This window comes from Hyaena hyaena, unplaced genomic scaffold (assembly GCF_003009895.1).
Source record: "Hyaena hyaena isolate Hyena2069 unplaced genomic scaffold, ASM300989v1 scaffold_1141, whole genome shotgun sequence".
Taxonomy (NCBI): Eukaryota; Metazoa; Chordata; class Mammalia; order Carnivora; family Hyaenidae; genus Hyaena; species Hyaena hyaena.
In genome coordinates this window covers 34,407-56,236 of record NW_024081774.1, presented here as the reverse complement: position 1 = coordinate 56,236, position 21,830 = coordinate 34,407, and the positions used below count along the sequence as shown (strand labels likewise).

General features: G+C 33.7%; 1 protein-coding gene across 1 annotated transcript in view; it reads right to left on the bottom strand.

Moving 5' to 3' along the window:
• LRP1B (LDL receptor related protein 1B) overlaps positions 1 to 21,830 on the bottom strand; it is a gene marked incomplete at its 5' end in the record, with an annotated part of 553,279 nt that overhangs the window by 500,186 nt on the left and 31,263 nt on the right. Inside the window, one exon of the mRNA XM_039222492.1 lies at positions 18,813 to 18,962. Coding sequence (XP_039078423.1) covers positions 18,813 to 18,962 — 150 coding nt within the window. The remainder of the gene's footprint in view (positions 1 to 18,812; positions 18,963 to 21,830) is intronic.

Here is a 21,830-nt window from a genome sequence, read left to right as displayed (position 1 = left end):
TTTTAAAATATATTTGATTATAAAACTCCTATTTAACCCTTCAATTGGCTTTGAGAATAAACTGCTACTCTAGCCACATTAACCACAATATGCCAAGCACTTTTTGCCCTAATGGCCTTTTTATTTGCTATTTTCCCTGGGCAAAAAATCTTGCTTGGGAATTTTCACAAGGCTAGAGCTTTCTTGTCATTCAGATTTAAGCCCAGATAGTACCTCTTAGGCAAGGACTTCCTGGAAACTCTACTGTCGTTTCCGAACAGAGATAACTAGAACAAAACTCTTTGTTCCTAGTAATCAAATACCATAAAAAGTAGTATCCAGGAAGTGTTAATCTCAGTAGACCTTGTCATAAATATATTTTTATTTTTATAAGCATGTCTTGTTTTTTAGATTTTGGAAAGAGTCTGAAATATGGGAACTAGGCTTAGAAGATAACAATCATGATGTACAAGGGTCTGAGAACCATGCCACTCTGAATGAAATAAAGAAAACGAGGTAAAATGAATGAAATAAAGAAAACCAGATAGCTCAAGTGAGGAAAGAGAACAGGGAAAAATAGCACTACTGCTTTTATCAACTGACAAAATGCCTGGGTGAGTAAAAGAAGATGAATGCTACAGCTTTAAAAATTTGTAAATAATTTGATCCAGAAATGCTACATCTAAAACCTCATGCTAAGCTCAGCAAATAACTAGTTATTAGGATAGCCATCACAATATGTATAATTTTAAAAAATGAAAAAGAAAAGAACTTTAAAAACCTTATATATAGGTGATTATTTAAATGAAATATATGTATACAGTAGAATATTTTGTAAACACTGAAATGATATTGTAGAAACATTCAGTGATCTAGAAAGCAATGTTTAAGATAAATGAAAAGTGAAAGGAAGTTTATATATAATCATTTTTTAAATTTGTCATCAATTTTAATCTAAGCCTTAAACCAGTTTAACAATAAAAATTATTGATATTTTTAAATGTTATTATTTTTGCCCATTTTAAAATAATTCACTATATTAGCATTAATATTATGTAACTTCAATTTCACTTAAGTCATCTTTGCACTGTGTTTCTTGAGCAATTTTTTTTCCTTTAATATCATATGAGAATTAACCAACTAGCATTTTATAGTGGTTTGAACACATAGTATAAGTTTCCATTATTTTTTAAATTGCTTTAAATGGCTGTTCTAAATGGGATAATTTCCTGTTCTGTCCTTTTTATTGAACTAATATTGTTATTGATGCAGTTACTATCTGACTCTTTTGATACTGCCAAATGATTAATACAATAAAATGTACTGAAATAGCAATATATGTGTGGGTCTAAATATAAATACATTATTGGGAAAAAGGTTAAAAAACAGTCACAAATAATAATCTTTGGTGTTCCCGTTTGACATGTTTTTGCCTATCCAAAATAGTTTAATATATACATTCAATGGAAAATAAAAACATGTAAAACCTCCATATTATAGCACATATGGGGATAAAAGTTGCTCATTTAAATAATCAGCAAAATATTATGTCATTGCAACTCAATACTTTCAACAGAGTTGAATGAGGTAGACATTTGCCAGCTGGAGCAGGCTAACCAGGAAATGAAAACACTGGTGTATAAAGTAAACGTCATTCTGTAATTCTTTATTTTATAATTTAGTATATCAAAAATGTCATGTTTTAAATATAAATTATAAAGTGAAGAAGAATGCATGTGCCCTTTATGAAGAAATTCATACCTAGAGATCTACTAGATAAGGACTTTATGTTTGAAATAAATCAGAACATAACATTCCTGAAAAAGAAATATTAACTCTGAATTTTCAAATAATATATTTTTCATTATATTTGGGATTAAAAAAAATATTTGCCTTATTGATGTAAATGTTTTTAAGAAGAAAGATGATCTGGAGATGTGATTTTTATCATTCTATACAAAGTAATCTCCAAGTTTGACTAGATTTCTCACAACCAGAATTCCCAAGAACAAATCTAGATGGCCCAATATCATGAGACACACACACACACACACACACAAACTACACACATATATTAATGCTTAGATCTAATTTTCATGGAAATGATTTGGAGGTAGATTAACTTTCAAAAAAGGAAATACATCTCTCAAGGGAGCTGTCCAAATAAATGATCTTTCTTTTTTTTAAGGGATACTCTTTATTTTTAATGTTTATTTATTTTTGAGGGAGTGATAGAGACATCGTGTGAGCAGAGGAGGGGCAGAGAGAGAGGGAGACACAGAATCCAAAGCAGGCTCTAGGCTCTGAGCTGTCAGTGTAGAGCCTGACAGGGGTCTCCAACAGATGAACTTGGAGATCATGACCTGAGTCAAAGTCAGATGTTAAAATGACTGAGGCACCCAGGCACCACTAAATTTTCAAATAACAAAACATGGTTAAATAATTTTGAAATTTTACTGAAAGGGTATGTTATGCCTACTTTCTAGAACAAAGCTTTTATGTATTTTGTCCATCCATGGAAATAAAAGAAATATTCCAACTTAAGAGATTTTCAATATTTTTGTCTCCATTAAAGGCAATCTTGGTGATGACAAGGTCAAATCATCCTTAAAGAAACAAAAAAATATATATATATTTTTTTCTTCCAAATTCAAATTGTAGCAGTCCTTACCATGTCACATGTATTATTTTTGTATTACTACTGCACCAAAGAGTCCTCTTCTAAAGGTTTCTGGGTCACTTACCTGTCTTTCTAAAACTCATCACATCTTTTAGGCAAAGCTCTTACCTCTATTCCAAAATTACAGACTTTTTTCTTCCCACACATAATCTCATTTGGAGTCAATTCAGGGCAAAATAATCTTATCACTGGCCTTTTGAGTACTGTCCATCTATATTCTAGGCTCCATAGAATAATTTTATACATAATTTAAAAACATAAAAGCACAGTATCTTGAAAAGAAGCACATGATTTATGTTCTTTCATTTTTTTCCCATACTACTCAGGATATTCCTTGAGTGGTTATAGTTTTAAATATGGAACACTATTGATTAGAATTAAATTAATGAGGACATTTATTTTAACTTTGTCATGCTTAATGTTCTCTTCACATCATATGAGACTGTGGTAATGCTAATTATAAAGAGGGGGGAAAAAGAGAAATTTAAACATACTGATGCCCAGGTACAATTTTTGTTTGTTTCTTTTACCTAAATCTAGGTATATATGGCCCCAGAAAATCCTATGTGATCAAACGCACCTAAGTCTAATTTGAGTTGAACAAAATTACCAAATAGTGAAAAAAGCTCAAGTATTGTTGTTTAACTACAGTTTAAGTGAATAATATTCATCAAATATTATTATGATTCCACATTATTTATTACATTCCAACATGAGATAACACCTGCAGTATAGTAGCAGACTTGTGGAATGTCCTCTTTGGTTCTCTTGATTCATTACATTGCTGTTGAAATCATATTAACTCAAAAATCCATTATAAATCTAAAATATATTATACCTTCTTTCAGTCTAAACACTTTCTTATTTTTAAGTGAAAGAGGGACATGGGACAATATAAAACAATTATGTCTTGACTAAAAAAATATGCATTTTCAAATTTGTTCTCTTTTTAATGCCATAAATATGAACAATGTTAAGTTCATTTTTCCTGAAAAACGATTCCAGAAAAGGTAACCTTTAATAGTTTACAAAGGGGAGACAATCGCTATTTAATGTTTTTAAGTATGGTAAAGCTGAGATGATTTAATTATACCATTTATGTTAATGAGACCATTCTCTGATCACTAATTATAATCTGGTTACAAGAATAGTACTATGATGTACTTTGCAATTGTAGTATTTATCCATTCTGTTAGGTAATTAGCATTAAGAAGAGCAACATATTGGAACATAGCAATTTAAGGTGACAAAAATTGCTGGAATAGTATCACATATAGTCCTTTGGAGATTTCTCGTAGTACTTTTAATGTAAATTTTGATGGGCTATTAGTTTTCATTAATGGTGGTTTGAGTACTTAGAGAAGACAACTATGTACTATACTTAGTGCTGGGCAAACTGCCTGGATATATTTCATATATTACCGTTACTTTAATGAATAATGTTATGGCAATTAGAAGACTGATGGCTTAGAAAATTTAGGTGGATATATTTGAAGTTCTTTGCACTAAGTGACATTCCTAGGCACACACTAAACAGTATCTTATCCCTTATTGAAAAGTATGATTTGAAAGGAGAATTACCTTAAATATATAGCATAATTATAGTGCATTTAAAATAAACTGGTTTCCATATATCAAATCACAGATAGAGATGCAATATAAGTGTAACAATTAAGTCACTGGATCTTTTGCTGAAAAGTAGATGTAAACACAATTTTAAGTAAATAGAATGTCATTTGAATCTTTTCAACTAATATGTTGTTTGCTCAGCTTTCCATTACTTATATTTTTAAGTAGAACATGCTTACATAATTCAAGTATAAGTACAATAATTATGTAAATATCTAATACAAGTATACTGATGATCATTCATGTATCTAAGAGAATTCACATTTTTTCAATACTTGAGATAGCAACTGGGGTAATTTTTCTGATCTGTTTTAACTATTCTTAACTAAAGGAACCGTTTTCCAGCATTATAGTCCATTTTTCATGAATGCTTTCTACTGAGTAATATTTTATAAACATATGATCTTGTGTCTAGAGATCATTCTCTCTAAAAAAGTCCATTTTTTAAAATAAATTTCTTTAACTTACATAAGCTTAACAAATATCAAAACAATTCCAAAACATATAAATCATGAAAGCTTTTAATTTTAAAACATCTGAAATTAAAGCAACAAGCTAAGAGTTCTTCAAAGTTAAGTGTCCTAAATAACTATAATTATTTTCTTCATATGATTGATTTAATGTTTTTTTTAATTTCCATAAACATTAACCATAACAGCTTGATTCATGTTTACTAAAAATTTGCCTTCTTTCTTATTAAAGTGCATAATTGCTAATAGTAACATTGTATATAATAAATTGGAAATAAAGGAAAACACGTGGGGCAGAACTAATTTCATCATCATTAAGAATTTCATAAACATGAAAGGAAAAATCTTTCCTTTAGAGAAGTAAAGTTATTGTAAATTACTACATCAAGCTCATACTACAAGCACAAGTTAACTATGTATTCTGTTCTGGTAGATTACTTTAGTGGTAGCACATGTAATATCAAGTATTTTTTAAGCAGAGGAAAAGTTTCATCAAGGGGGAAAGTAAGTTGCATGCCTACAGCATTAAAAAAAAAAAAAAAGCTCTACATCTAAAGCAACAGGTGTTCCAAAATATGGTCAAACAGTCAGTTTGCACTTCCTGTTCCTTCTGCCTTACATGTTCTTCCCCTAGATTCTTGAATGACCCACTCACTCACTTCCTTCAGATTTTTGTTCAGCTGTCATTTCCTAGTAAAAATTGCCATGACCTCTCTACTTAAGATTGTAATTTTTCTGGCTCTTTCCTCTCAACTCAACTCTACACTCCTCATTCTTATGCCCTGGTTGAATTTTCTCCATTAGTACCTTTCACCACCTGACAAACTTTATTTCACTTGTGTAGTTGCTTACATACTTGTTTTCTCCCACTGGGAATATCAGCCCCTAATGATGGATTCAGTACCTGCTATAAGCTCTATTGTATTCCTTGTACTGAAACTAGTGCCTGGCTCCTAAGAGTCACTTGATGAATTGTTAAATGAGTAATGAATCAAAGTTGGGACAAATAAATTACTACCTCCATTGTAATACACAATAGATGATTAAGATAGGTATAACATAAGATACACAAATCCAAACTCCTTTTTCATTAAGTTACATTTAATAGAGAGAATATAGAATGAATCTTTTTGATATAGAGCAGATTTCTTAACCTCAGCACTATTGGAATTTTGAGCCAAATAGTTCCTTATTATAGGGGGCTATAGCGTGCCTTATAAGATGTGTACTAATACCCCTGTTTTATACCCAGTAGAATGAGAGCAGAAACCTCTCTAACATAGCAGTTGTGACAATCTAAAATGTCTGCAGATATTTCCAAATATTCCCTGGTAGACAAAATTGCCTTGGGTAAAGACTAACTTGCATAGGGAAAAAAATTCTAACTTTGAAGTTAGAATTATGTTAGGAAACCCAGCTTTGACTTTGGACAATCCACATTGTATCCAGCAGTAACACTGTAGTCTGGATATATTCTTTGCATGGTTACCATGCCTATTAGCACTAATATGTGTACATTTAGAGAGCAGATGCTCTGTAAATATTAGTTATTGAAATAAACAGTACAGCATAATGGATAAAAACATGATTTAAAAAACAGATCTACCTTTGTATTTTTAACTAAAGAAATGCATACATATCATAAATATTGGAGCAGCCTCTAAAGACTTTTTGGTCCTAGATATTTTTAATTAACATGTATATATTGGGTTATGTTTCAAATCAATATATAGATGTACCTCATATTTAATAGCTGCACAATATTTCACTGTACAAATATTTCATGATTCATTTGGCTAGTCCTTTATAATAGCTGTACAGTCCTTTTCTCCCTCACTTTCTAATCACAACTGCAATTTGAAATTATATTCTTACATAGCTTTCAGTATACACACATCTTAGCGTAACTACATCTATAGGACAAATTCCTAGAAGAAACACAGCCATTAGAGTCTAAGAATCATGGATGAGAAAGCTTACTATACTGTCTATTAACTAGGTAACCCTGAGTGGTTAATTTAAGCTAGCTGAGATTCTGCTGGGACCTCTGGAATAAACAGGGCTAGTGCTGCCTGTCTCTGGAGATTGCTGTGAGAATTACATTAGGTGAGATTTGTGAATTAAATACTAGAACGCTTTACTTATTTAGACTGTCAATTGTTTTTATTAAAGGGAATAATGCTGTTACACCCAGCTGTGGGAGACTACCTGTAAGAGCCTAAAATACTCCAAACACTAAAGTTATTTTTTATGTTGGAAGTCTTTTATTTGTGTATGTTTGTATTTGATTTTCTTCTTCTGAAGAGCCAAAAATTAAGTCCTCCATTAAGAGAAACCTCAGGCTGCACGTAGCCCCAGTCCCAGTCCCAGGAAAAGCCTCAGATTGTTCAAGGCTAAAGCCATCCTCAGACCGCCCTCAGTTCAGCTAATCAAACAGTAAAAAGAAACATTCCTATGGTCTGAGTCAAGGCTGGGAACTGCAGATACAAACTAGCCAATTTCTCACTGCTTGCCTGAACCCCACGTGGGCCCTTTGAACTCACTTCACAATTGGTCATTTTCAAAGGATTCTCAAAAGTCATGATTGGGTTCCACCAAAATTAATGAACACCTCACAGATACTGAATGGTCAAAGCTGTAATTGTAATTGGTGCTTATGTGATGATGCTACATGTACTGTAACACCCCCATCCCTTACTCCTTAAAAACCCTGTTCGCTATTGTTCTTCGCTTCACCTTGCTGCCAAGACACCGATAGGCTGGTGAGCCCCTGCTCGAGCTTGTAATAAAGACCCTTTTGTACTTGCATCGGTGCCGGCTCCTTGGAGGTCTCTGGGACTTGCAATTCGGGCACAACACTTCCATTAAGCTGTTTAGTTTCTTGAGAACAAACACAATCCAATATAACCCTTCCTTTCTCACATTTCTATATGCATATGTATATATATATATATATACACACATATATATGTACATACATATATATACACACATATATATATATATTATAAAATGTTCCAGAAATAATTGACTATATTTTACACATTTATCTTATTACTCATTTTTCCCTTTCCAACTCAAATCATTATAATATAAAGTATTTCTTTTAAAGTTTATTTCAAAACATATTTAAATTCTACATTAGACTTATGGTTGTGATCATTCTGCCTAAACATGCATGCTTTGAAAATATATTTTGATTGCTGTGGCAGATGGTTTTGCATGTAAATGGTCATTGTTTTATTTATTCATACATTCTATTACTACTTATTGAAATGTACTCAGTGTAAAGCATCTTGCTGTGTGTCATGAATGATGCATATATGAATAAAATGTCTCAAATTATGGAGAAGTAAGACAGATTCACACATTAGAAACAACAATACACACACACACACACACACACACACACACACACACACACACTCTACTACATTAGGAAAATACAAAGAGGTTCAGAGGAGAGAAAAATCTCAAATTGTACTGAGGTAAAAATTGAAGTAGGCCTTGATGGGTGGCATTTCACCCATTAGGGTAGCTGATAAATGTGGAAAGTTGTAAAGGAACAAGAAATATCAGGACAAATAGAAATAAGCAGGTCATTGGGGCACGTGGGTGTCTCAGTTGGTTAACCATCGGACTCTCCATTTCAGCTCAGATCATGACCTCTTGATTAGTGGGATCTAACTGCTTTGTCTTGCTATGGGCTGACAGCATGGAGCTTACTTGAGATTCTCTCTCTGCCCCTGACCAGGTTGCACTTGCACTTGCACTTGCTTGCTGCTCGCTCGCTCGCTCTCAAAATACATAAACATTTAAAAAAAAAAAGGTTTAAAAGAAAAGAAAGAAAGAAAGCATAAGCAAATACAGGGAAAGTTTGCCTTGATGTATCGCACCTAAATGATAGAAGCAGGGATAGAGGTGGATCACATGAAACACCTAGTTATGACCAGGAAGGCTTTTCCTGGTAGTGGAAACAGCCCTTAACTTGAGTCATGAGCTGAGCTGAGTCCCAGGGGAGTGAATTTTATAAATCCCATTGGCACTGTATTTCTTTTTCTAAAGGTGGGACTAATAATACTTTGGGTTTTACAAATCTTATTGACTCTAGGTTCCTTTATCTCTAAAGTGAAACTAAATACCCTGACGGACAACTTTTGGTGAATGAAAAGGAGTAAAGTTGTGAGTGCTTTTCAGCCGCTGAAATGTATAGCGAAGTAGGTGGCACCACAGCTGGTCTGAACATAGCACATCTTGGTAGTTTGGAGACTGGATATTCAGAGAGTGAAAAAAGGTTAAGGGGCCATTGCAATCGCTCAAACAAAAAGTTGTTAAGGAACCTACCTAGACTGAAAGGAAAGCCAATAGACCAAACAAACAACAGAACAGATAAAGGGGCAGGGCCTGGTTAACAGGTAGAAAAGAAGACTCTGAACTCAAGAGGAAGAGAAACAGATGGAGGACCAAAAGAAAACAGGAAAGGAAAAAAGGGAGGGGAAATTTTCTGCTGGGAGCCATACTGGCCTCGCTGGATGACAGTCACAGCGAGGAAATGGCAGCGTTTGCATAGCTCCTGCCATGAGAAATGAAAACTGGTTTCTCCTTCTGCTACTACTGGCTCATGTTGGAAATGAGGCTGCAGCTATTGACCAGGCCTCACAATATTCCAGATCAGACCCATATTCCCCACACAGATTGCTCATAAGGAAAGGCATGTCCCTGCCTTTCCCAAAGAGATTTCAGATGAAAACATTGTGGATGATTGTTAAAAGGCTCTTCCTAAAGGCCTTGCAGATCCAAGACTTACATAACAAAGGCGGCTTGAGTCTAGCCCTGAGACAAAGAGCCTAATTTAGAGTTAAGGGCAGATATCCACCCCCACCCAATTGTTTCTGCTTGGAGCACAGACCGCCCCCCCACCCCAAGGCATTTGTTATCAAGTATTTGGAGTGACTTATTCTGGCCTTGAATATCCTGATTGCTCCCTGTGGAGAAACCTATTGAGGAACTTCTTCTTTTGTGATTATGGGAACAGAGGTGTATCCTGAAAGACCTGTGACCCCTGCTCACAGAGAGGTAACCTCACCCTTTTAATGCTAAAAACATTGTCTGGTATGCTGAAGATGCCTTCCTTCCCCATAGGATAAGCATCTAAATCCCCTACCTCAATCACTATTGATAAAGGTTATGCAGGAGTCTTCCACAAATCTATGTTCTGGGAAATTCTTACATATCAAAGAAGTTTGTCAACAGAAATCATTGTCTAAGGCAAATGCCACTTTTGTGCTGTCCCCCAAACACTTAATGATAAAAAAAAGTTGAGCCCCAGTCAGAGCAGAGATGCCTGCCTGGTGACCAGACAGATTCCTGGACCTCTCTCGCCCCTCCCTCGCTGACACCGTCCATCTTTCAGGGACCCCTGGATCCCGGTCGGAGCCGGTCTCCAACAATTTTCAAAAGAACCAAGGACTTGTTTAAACTCAAGGTTTAGCCTTTTTCACATTCAGAGGGAGAGAAATATTTGGCAAACTTTGATTTAAAAGCAAAACAAACAAACAAAACCTTGCATTTGACAACATGTAAAGTGGACTTGCATTATACAAAACAGGAAATGACTCCTTAAGGTGGATTATTAAAGTCAAGAACTCTTAAGTTATCAGATTTGTCGCCTTGTCATAAGACAACATAAGGGATCCTTCTAGACTAAATTGTATTTTGAATCTCTGACTGCTCAGCCTAAAGATTGTAGCAAGACAAACATACCACACTAACAGCCTGTCACTTGCCATCATTTATAATATGCCATAAACACCATGACAACCTGCCATAATAATTTATTTTGGGAAGTAAAGTAGAAAAAAGAGGTTTTGGTGATTTCTGCATGCCAATATTTATTATATGTATATATTTTTCACATCTACATTATTTATAAGGTATATTATATATCTGAAAGAATTCATAACAAATATGTAAACTATGTGCTAGATATGCTTTATTTTTTAATGTTTATTTATTTACTTTTAGGGAGAGAGAGAGAGAGAGAGAGAACACAGAGGAAGGGTACAGAGAGGATGGGACAGAGAGAATCCCAAGCAGGCTGGGAACTTTCAGCGTAGAACATGATGTGGGGCTCAATATCACAAACTATGAGATCATGACCTGAGCTGAAATCAAGAGCTGGATGCTTAAAAGATATGCTTCATTTGAAATAAATCCTAACATCAGTCATTACACCAAGTGATATTTTGCTGAAAGGAATACAGATACATTAAAAAACAAAACAAAACAAAAATCAGTCAAGAAAGTGTTAGTGTTGGTGTAGGTAAAGACTAATTTTTTTTGCCATTAGCTTAGCATTTCCTTCAGTCAGCAGAGAGACAGACCATTGTAACTGCTTTTTTGCAGAATCTCTTGGGGCAACATTGGAAAACATCTTAATCCTCAACACTATTAACATTGTTTTCATTTTTAAGTGAATAAATATGACCTTCTCTGATACTCAGATGGTTCTGAAAGGAATTTTAATCTGTCAGCCTTGGCTTTCCCAAGACAAACTATCCATGCTGGCAATCTCCATAGCAGTTATGATGACCTCAGAATTGTGAAGTGAGCCTATGAAAAGTATAATCAAATATCCTTAGGAGTTATATTTGTTAAAGCCTTTCACGGGCTCCCTAAAGAGCAAATGATTCATTTATTTTGTTAACACCTACTTAAAACAAATGTGTGCATAGCCAAATCAAGAGAAGTGAGAAGCCAACTTTTTGCTCATTATAGGGCTGAGTTTGTTTTTGATAGAAGACTGAAAATGCACATAGAGCATGCCTTTTTCTCCTCCTTTATTGATCCTAACAGTAGCCAAAATTCAATATCCTTCTAATATTTACATATTAAGCCTATCCTGGCAAATTGCTACTTGAAACAGATCAATAGTATAATATATTTAAACTGTGATTGAGGGCAGAAAAATTCAGCTGAGAGAGTTTAAGTATTCATAGAAAATGCATAAAGATTTTCTTTTGCCTTTACCTGTGATTCAATCTTTCTTTTGTTTTAAAGAGAATTTAGCCAAGGTTTGCAAGTGATTCTAAGATTAGATGGGTATTGGAGATAGCTACTTAGATATTTATAAAAAGTACAAACCTATTCTAAGACAAGTAATCTAAGCAATTCTATGTTGTAAACATCCACTGAATTCTCAAGTAAAAGTCAAAATAGAATATATTTGCTTAACATCTAGAATACATTAATATGAACTCTGATTAACATAATTTCACAAGAGAACCTTATTTTTATTCACAATTTTTGTTGTCTCTCCTGTATTGCTTCAACTTAATTAACAGTTTATTTTAAACTATTTCTTGTGCCTTGGATCAACCCATTAGTGATAAAATCATAAAAGGTTTTTAAGAGCTTATAGCTCATACGGTCAAAGCTCATATTTTTGCAGAATAGAAAATTAAGGACTAGAGTTTAGTAATTGTCCCAGACCCACATCTGGTTAATGAATAACAAATATCAAAAGCACACTTTTTAAATGGACAAACATAATAACTTTAATGATTTATTATGTTACATTTAATTCTAAAAGTATATGATTTAATCACACAGTAAAGACTACTTACCCATTTTGTATATATGCATTGACATTATAGAGGGCAGGCTGACCCAAGATGGGCCAGTTTGACATAAAGATTATTTTGAATTAAAAGTAACCAAAACCCAGTAAATGTAGGAAAAGCTCTTTGCCACCCACACAACTGTCTTAATTGACATTGGAAAGGAGAGACTGTAACAGAAAGAGACTACTACCAAAAAAATGTATCTGCAATAATAGAGCAACCTGGTTTCCCTAAACATCTCCTTTCCCCTTATTCCTAATGAGCTTTCTCCCCTTTGTATCCTCAGGCCCCTAACCCTCTCCCTAGTTCATATAAGCTTCACGTCGCCTCAGTGTCTTTGGAATTTCATGTCTGTGTGGATTCTTGTGCATATGCCTACTAAATTTGGTTTTCTCCTGTTACTCTGTCCCATGTCAATTTGATTGTAAGTCCCGCAAGAAGGACTAGAGGGCAGAGGAAGGTCTTTCCGACAATATTCAAGAAGACTATGCAGAGTGAACTTTGGAATTCTCATCTGCAAATACAGTTTCCAAAAGTCATAGAACATCATAAAACAAAACAAAAATTAGATGCATGATTGAATCTCAAGGAGACCAACTGGATATACAGTGGAGTAGTAAAGAGCAATGAATAAATACCTCTTAAAAGTGTGGGGTGGGGCTTTAAATTCAAGGTTATACCCCTTGTCGTGCTAATAATTCAAACTCTTAGCCTAGCAAAGCTTGACAAATAATTTCATGACACATTTTAATGGACTATATCAGGATCAGCCTGTGATTAAATAAGATGCTGACCATTAAATCCACAAATGCCAAGGGTTTTTTTATATAGACATTTATTTCTTCAAGTTTGCCTAAATTCCCTTACCCTCACTTCTATTTTAAATCTGTGGTCCATTTGGCCCAGATCTTCCCTGCCCCACCCAAAAAATATAAACTGCAGATAAGTCACCATCCTACAGTTTCCTGAATTCCATCTTAGTTTTCTTCAAATACCAGTAAGCCTGTTTCTGCCAGTTCCTTTGTTTAATGTGTGTCACTTCCCTCAGTACCATGAATTGAATGTTCTAACTTTCTCTTCAATGTGAACACAATATACAGACTCTGCTATCAAACTGCATATGCTGACAATGAAAAGGAAGAGTATGTTAAATGTAATCCACAAATAACTCACAAACCCTAATTTTAGTCAATACTTTCAACCTCTACTTTCTCCTCACAAAGGCACTTAGAATTGAATGGCAACTTGATTAACTTTAGTTTACCTCACTGTCTCCTGCAGGTACTAATGATCAGGAAAATGCCAAAAGTTACAAGGAAACCTGAATAAAAATAAACAAAATAGCTCTATATCTAGGTAATCAATAGTTAAATATAGTACAGCTGACTGTACAGTATTTTATAGCACTATCTAAAAATCATGTAAGAGAATGTTCTAGAGTTTCATTATTTCATGTATATTTATGAAAGAAAATTCCCATAAAAAGAATGGCTAAATACTGAGAAAAATATCTAAGACAAATAAATAATAGATATAATTTTAGAGCTACCTGATACTGTATTTGAAAGCAGAAACTATTGTTTTTGTTGGCTCTGACAGTGTGTGAAAGACAATTGACAGGGTCATTATTATAGGTTTTTTAATGGGAAAGAATTTGATGTTCAAAGTTACTAGGCCAGTCAGCATAGATCTAGTACCTGGAAAGTTCTCTTGGCTAATTTGGAATGTTATAATAGCAACATCATAGTTGGATGGCATAAAGCATAGAAATATATTTCTTACAGTTCTGGATGCTAGAAGCCCAGGATTAATATGCCAGCCAGCATCTTCTTGCTATCTCCTCATATAACTGAGAGAGATGTTAGCTCTCTGGTTTCTTCTTAGAAGAACACCAATCTCATGGGACTCCATCACCAAGACTTAATTACTTCCCCCAAGTCTCTACTTCCTAATACCATCAAATTAGAGCTTCAACATATGAATTTGTGGGAACACAGACATTCAGTTCATGGCAAAATATGTTAAGAGACCTCACCTGAATAGTCATTGTACAAATGATATTATGTTTTATTATACCTGGCACGCTTTACTATTCACTATTCTGACTCTATTAAATACATATTTGATTTTATAAATTTATGAATGAGCTCTGTGAAGGGAATGACATACCAATTACTTATCTTTTGCTATTGTAATACGTACTCCCAAAACTTAGTATCTTAAAACAATAAATATTTCCTGTGTCACAAAGTGTTTGTGGGTCAGGAATTTGGGAGCAGGTATATGGGTGGTTCTGGCTTAGGGTCCTTTCTTAAGGTTGCTGTAGTGCATTGGCTTGGGCTACAGTCTTTTGAAAACTTGGCTGAGTTGAATGAAGTTTTTACTTTCAAAGTGACTCACTCATGTGGCTGTTGGTTGAAGGTCTCAGTCCCTTGCTGTATGGATTTTCCCATTGGGCTATGTGGATGACTTTATAACATGCCATCTGGCTTCCCCATGAGTTAACCATCCAAGGAGGGAAAGACAAGGAGGAAGGCTCATGCCTTTTATGACCTTATCTCTGAAGTTATACACCATCACATTTGTCTTACTTTATTCATGAGAATGAGTCACTAGGTCCAGGAAGGATTCAAGGGGAAGGAAGTTAAGCTCTACTTCTTATAAGAAGTATCAAAAGTGTTTGTGAAACTTGGATATAGCAATCTTGGTCTTGGGGTCCTGGACTTGGTTCAATCATTAAACAATTGCTTTATTTTAACCTAGGTATTACCACATACCTTCTCATTTACCTGACTTTAATATTTCAAAGCTCTCTTCATTTATTTTGTATATATTATTCCAAGTAAAGCGGGGAACTCTAGTTACAATCTACAATCTTTGAGGTTTGAAAAAATGATAAGACGTGTCTGAGATTTTTTATTCAACTTCAGGAAAACCACCTCTAAATTTAAGTGAAGCACAAACTTTCAGTTAGTTATCATCCATTGCTTAGGTAGTATGTCTAGGGGTTGGTATATCCTGGTATATAACTGGTAGCTTCATTGCACAATGAATTCCTTGTTTTCCAGATGTGTAATTTCAGTATTACTGTAGGCAAATATCTTCTTAAACATTTGTAGCTATAATCATCAGTAATCCCCTGGATAGTAAGTTGTAAAGCTCTTCTGTTTTATTTTTATATTGCCTTTTTTATATGATTATAATACTCAGCCTCAGCAGGAAACAGGTCATCACTCTTTATTCCATCCCCAAAGAGAAAGAGGAGAGTTCTCAAGGAAGGGAGTATCTGAACAGCAGTGCAAGTTCAGAGCCAAACTAAGTAACTTTGTAAAATAGATGTCCCTAGGCTACTTCTCTAAGTTATTGCACTTTACGTTTTAAACCTCTAAACTAATGATGTATTTTGATATATCCATCAAATACGTTGTCGAACATAGAGGCATTGATATTTTTAGTTATGTTTCTTTTTCAGTTTAAGATTTAATGAAATTATGATGCAGGGAGGGGTATATATACATGGCTGTTCACTTTTAAAAGACTTTTAATTTATGCAAGGTTGGGTTCCCATGCAGTGCTGACACAACATATCAGTTTCACAGTGCTGACAAAACAAAGGCATTATAATTTCCCCAAACCTTCTCTCTTCTATTTTACCAAGAAACAAATCTTTATTTTCTTTTGCCCCAAGGGACTACTACTCTGTTTTTCACACTTTGTTCATAGCATTGAGATCTGTTAAGTTTAGTACTCATTTTCTAACAGCAGGTTAGGTACCAATCATGTTAGCAGAAAGAAACTTTTATAAAGCGTTCCATTTTCTAGGAGGAAATTATTTTTATAATACATGTATATATATATATATATATATATATTCACTAAGAAGTCAAAAACATTCTTTGAAATGTTATAATATATTTTAACAATTTTCCTCTAATTTACTGTGTTCCTTGGCTACATTATTTGCTAATTAGGGTTGATTTCATAAGGTATTTTGGAATTCAGTTCTTAAAAACATAGTATGTGTGGTGATTTGGCGACTGCTGCAGAATTTAAACTCTGCTATTTTTACTCAAGTGATTTAAAATATGTACAAATATACATAAAACAAAATTTTCTTATTAATTTGGCAAAGCTGAATAATATAAAGTAACCTCATTTCCTTATTGCTTTATGAGAATATTATAAACAAATTTCTGCTTTAAAATAATCTACTTGTTAGGTACAGTCTGTGTGTGTGTGTGTGTGTGTGTGTGCGTGTGTGTGTGTGTAACTTCTGAACACACACAACAAAAAGAAGGACAACATCATTTTCTACAAACAGTACAGAAACTGTCCAAAGGCTAGAAAGACAATTGGAAAATTTAAAAATAAAATATTTTTTTACAAGTTTAAATTCCTCTTCTAGTGAAAAACTCTTTTAAACAGAAAAACTGGACACCTGGGTGGCTCAGTTGGTTAAGCATACAACTTCAGCTCTGGTCATGATCTCACTGCTTGTGGGTTTGAGCCCTGGACCTTCTTCAGATTCTGTGTCTCCGTCTCTCTCTGCCCCTCCTCTACTCTCTCTCTCTCTCTCAAAAATAAATAAACATTAAAATAAATAAATAAATAAATAAATAAAAAGAAAAACTAATTCTAAGAAACAATTAGAAACAATGATGACAGTGATAGCAGGAAGACAACAATTCAGTAATAAAACTACAGCACAAGAAAGCTACTAAATGTCTGATTCCACACTATATCAAATATCTGCGAATGCCTAAGAAGGTAAAATTAATGAGTGTTTTAAAGATCAAATTAAGCAATGCCAGATTCCACCTTTGAATTTTGTATAAAACTCTACTTTTTCAAAAGTGCATTCACATACATTTCCATGTGATTCTCACATCTTTGTGATAAAGGCAAATATATTTATTATCTGCATTTCTCAGCTACCAAAATTGAAATCATTCTTTGTGATTAATGATTGGTTGAAACAATCCTCTTTTCTCTCTCTCCTTCACAGAAATGTATTTTTGTTTGAGAAGAGTGTCCATGTTTATATTTATACTTCAGAGACAAGTATACTGTCTGTACTTAAAAGATTCTAAATACATGTTGATTTGAACTGATTTTAAAATGTTTTTCTTACATCCCACGCTCATCCTGTTTTAAATATTAATTTGCAAATCTAAACCTTATTTACTTTAAGATATTTTAAATCTAATTGAAGTCAAGGTGATAAACCACTTTGTTTTGTAGAAAATGGATTATCATATCTTTCTCAATTAGCAACTATGTACTTTTAAACTTTATATACTCACTGACAATCATTAGTGAAAATAAAACCAAAAATAATTAACATTAAATCTGGGAAAGGATAAAAGAGGTAAAGATCATAGAATATATATTTAAAAGACTTGATTTATTACCCATATAAATGACCTTTTAGATATATGTTCCGAATGGCTTTTAATATATATACATGTATATATGTATATACACAATATATGTGTATATACATGTATATACATGTACATACACACACATATACATACTATATGTATATATGCTATCCTGAATACATCATATTTAGAGTTGCAAATATGAAATCAGTTTTCTAATTTCCTATAACCAAACATAAGTACTAAGATTCTATGTGGAATATCTAATCCTCTAATCCGGACCTTCCCTGAACTTGGGTTTAGAGCCACCTATTCACTAAGTAAAGGCACAGCCAAAAGGCACTTTTTTTATGGTATCTACTGTCATACCTTTTTAAAAATTTGAATTATTTAAGTTCACATTTCAAAAATCAACTTCCAATATCAATATAAATAGAAGTTGATTATTTGTTCTATGAAAAGCCATACCTTCCTGTTAGCTTCCTAATTGGTTTACTGGTCTAGCATGTTTTTTTCCCAAAGGCTGAACCAAAAAGAATGGAAATGAGGCTCAAAGCTGTAAGATCTCTAACTCATCCCTAAAAATAAGAAAGAATTATTTGAATCTTTCAAAGAATTTCAATCTTTGGCCAATGGGCTCTGTGGCCTTGTTTTTTGAATTATCCGTGTGGATCAAGCTATCCTTTAAAAGCAGAGATAAGCCAAATTTGACATGTTGTGACAAATATACAAGCTCCTTACACTTTAGAACACTGCAAGAGAACAAAGACAATAATCATAAAATAATATAAGTCACAGCCCAGAATCAATAATGGTAAAGTCTGTACTGCTAACAGCACAAAGTCCCTGATCTGGATAATCTTACAAGTCTGTTTGCAAAGTTAAAAAAAAGAAAAACAAAACAAAACAAAAACTCTCACAGAGATGTGTAACTTTGAATGTGCCTCGGGTATTAATGGAGCAGTAACTTTTCTAAGCTTTTAACAGTCATAATTAATCAACCTCCAATCAATACAAAGCATCCTAGCTATAGAACCATTGCACTTACCCATGATGGTTAGGGCTGTAGCTTTTGTTAATTCTTCTTTCATTGACTCTATTACTTCTAAATTACCACCATCCAGGTTGCATCTATTTATGGTTCCATTTCCCGAACTGATCCAATAAAGCTTGTTTTCCACATAGTCTATCGATAGACCTGTAATTAAATTATACAACTTGAACATAACAGTAGCCACTTAAATAGTAATGTTCACCTAGCACTAGATTTGAGGGTGGAAAAATAAGTTGCAAGCTTAGACTTCTGTCTTTAAATATAAGATCTAGCTAATAGGGAAATATACTGTTTCAACTATCTGTGGAACAATATATTTTTATAGGCACTTAATAGTTATCTCTGTTGATTGTCACAACAATCTTGTGACACTGAAAGCAATGACTGTCCCATTTCATGAATAAGAAAAATAATACCTAGAGTAGTTAAGAAATCTATAGGAATCCATAGATAGTAAGTGTACATTACAGAAATTTTAAGAAAGTTTCTGTTTCCAAACTCAGTGCTTGCCTTCTTCATTATACCACTTTGCTCAGAAAATTTTAACATATAATACTATTTTGGGAAACTAGTATCATTGGTGAAATTTTTAATTACTTTTCTACTTTCAGGAAAATTTACTGTAGGCAGTTATAGACTCAAATCATTGGTTTCAACTCTTTTCATGTGAAACGAAAGTAGAAGAACTTCAAAAATTAATAATGTCACTGAAGCATGGAATTGAGTTGGGCTAATTTGACTGTCATGGGGAGATAGACAATCTAATAAGGAAACCAAGCCAATGGGTTAAGATCATTTTTCCTGCATCACAGTGAATCACGATAGGATAGCTTTATTGTATTTTATGGACAATTTCATATGTTGTAGTAGTATTCGTGGTTCTCGAAGGTCTCAGGATATGTATATTTTGGTTGCCAAGAGCTCTTAGTGCACATCTATATCATTACTAGCATGCTCTTCAGTAGGCTCAGGGTCCATATGATAGCAGTAACTCTTTTGCTCCATGCAGGTCCTCTAAGACCCTCAACTCCTTGTGGAAATGCACATGTGGGCATATACTCAGGCAAATAACAAATTGCTTCTGGAATCTTCTTCAGAGAAAACAGGGAACAAATCACAAACAACACACACACAAAATCCCTTCCCTATTTAAAAAAATTAAAAAAGTAAAAACAAAACAAATAAACAAAAAAAACCCAAAATAACAAAAAAAGGAAAAGGGACACCTGGAGAAAATCACATGAGTTCTAGTGCATTGAATCCCAATTACAAATAGTTCCAACCTAGAGAGTAGAAATGATTTATCAGACCAATTTTAATCTGGTAGAAATAATATTACAAACCTATATAATATGTCCACTATTTATTGACTTATTGGTATGTTTTACTAAATACAAGTCTAGAAGGTTCAGAATAAACTTAAGTGCAAGTATGGAGCTCCTTACTTCTCCGCCATCTTGCCCCCCCCTCCCAGAATAAACATAAAAAATAAAATTAGAAGTTTCAGGGATAAAGTTTTCAGATTTTTTTCTCCCTTTGAGGGCTATTGTGGATGACTAGCTTTAAATATATTGGAAAATAATCAGATAAAAACTATCCTAGTCATATCCTTTGGTATAATATTTTCAATTTGAAAGTGATTCACCATTCAATTTTTTATGAGTGAGATTCTGGATATTCTGTTGGTACTTACTGAGTAACCTCTTTGCATTTTTTCTAGTAAACATCCTGGTTTAGACCACTTAATGTTCAGATGTGTTTTATTTTACCTTCTGCTTAGTTGGCTATCTAAATCACATAATTCTATCTCTAATCAGCAACAAAGAATATTTTACTAGAGATTTTTGGTACAAAATATAACTCCAAACATTTTGTTGTCAAATGTTCATCAAGAACTGAATTAATAAATACATTTATTCAGAATTCCTTCTAAGCAAAATTACCTATCATTCTAGGTATTCCAAATTTTATCTCTCAAACAAGGTAAACCATCAAAGAGCTATCTGCATTTTTGGATCTTTGGATTTTTGTCTCTCAGTTAATCTGCTGCTGAACTGAGCTCTGGCATTGTGCCCTTGATTTAAATGAAGGATTCCCTAGGAAGTAGCCATAGGAAAACCACTGCTGCACTTCCCAGGATATAGTGTCTGAAATAATATACCACACAGTGCCCTCTTTATACAAGGACCCATGGGAGAAATTTCTTTCAGGGCTCAGTGCCAGAGAAAGCTATAGTGGAAAATATAAAATTGTAACTGATCATATTTCTCTATTTGTTTTGGCTGCAAAGAATCTGATGAGTCATATTTGTGACCCATCTGCAGCAGTTGTAGAGGAATTGCATTTACACTACTAATTTCACTCCTGGCTTCAATAGAATAATCTATTATATTTTCTTCACGTTGATTTTTAAAATCAATATTCTTGTCTGGCCTTACTTAAGGGATTGGATTTATCCAAGTTTCCTCAACATCTTTTTTTTTTTTTTTTTTTTTTAAGGAAAGGGTTCATTAGTACCAAATATGACCAACTCCAAATTAAACTGCAATGTCAGAACTTTCTCATTCATCCAAAATCCAAGGATTTCTAGACTCTAACTTATGCTGTGTAAAGTAATTATTATACAGAGCAAGAAAGTTACAGTGTTGGAGTCAGAGTTCCCCAGAATTTACTACTCAACATCCTTGTTTATGGAGTTGGAATGTCCAAAGAAAAGAAGCTGGGTGGTAGTGAGTTTTGATCTTCAATACCTAGCATAATACCTACAGTAGAGAAGAAAATTTATAAACAGTGAATGCATGAATGGGTTATTTAATTCCATTATAAAAATTATAAGTTGTCTTCAAGGAGTTCTGCCCAATAACATTGAATTATCTTTACAAAAGTTCTGAATATGCTACTTATGCCTGGGTGCTATGGCAACAGGGAAGAAGGGCAGTGATTCAACAGGCCACGTGGCATGGCCTAGGTTTTCACATCAATATTAAGATGGGATAGTTCAGGATTAATCAT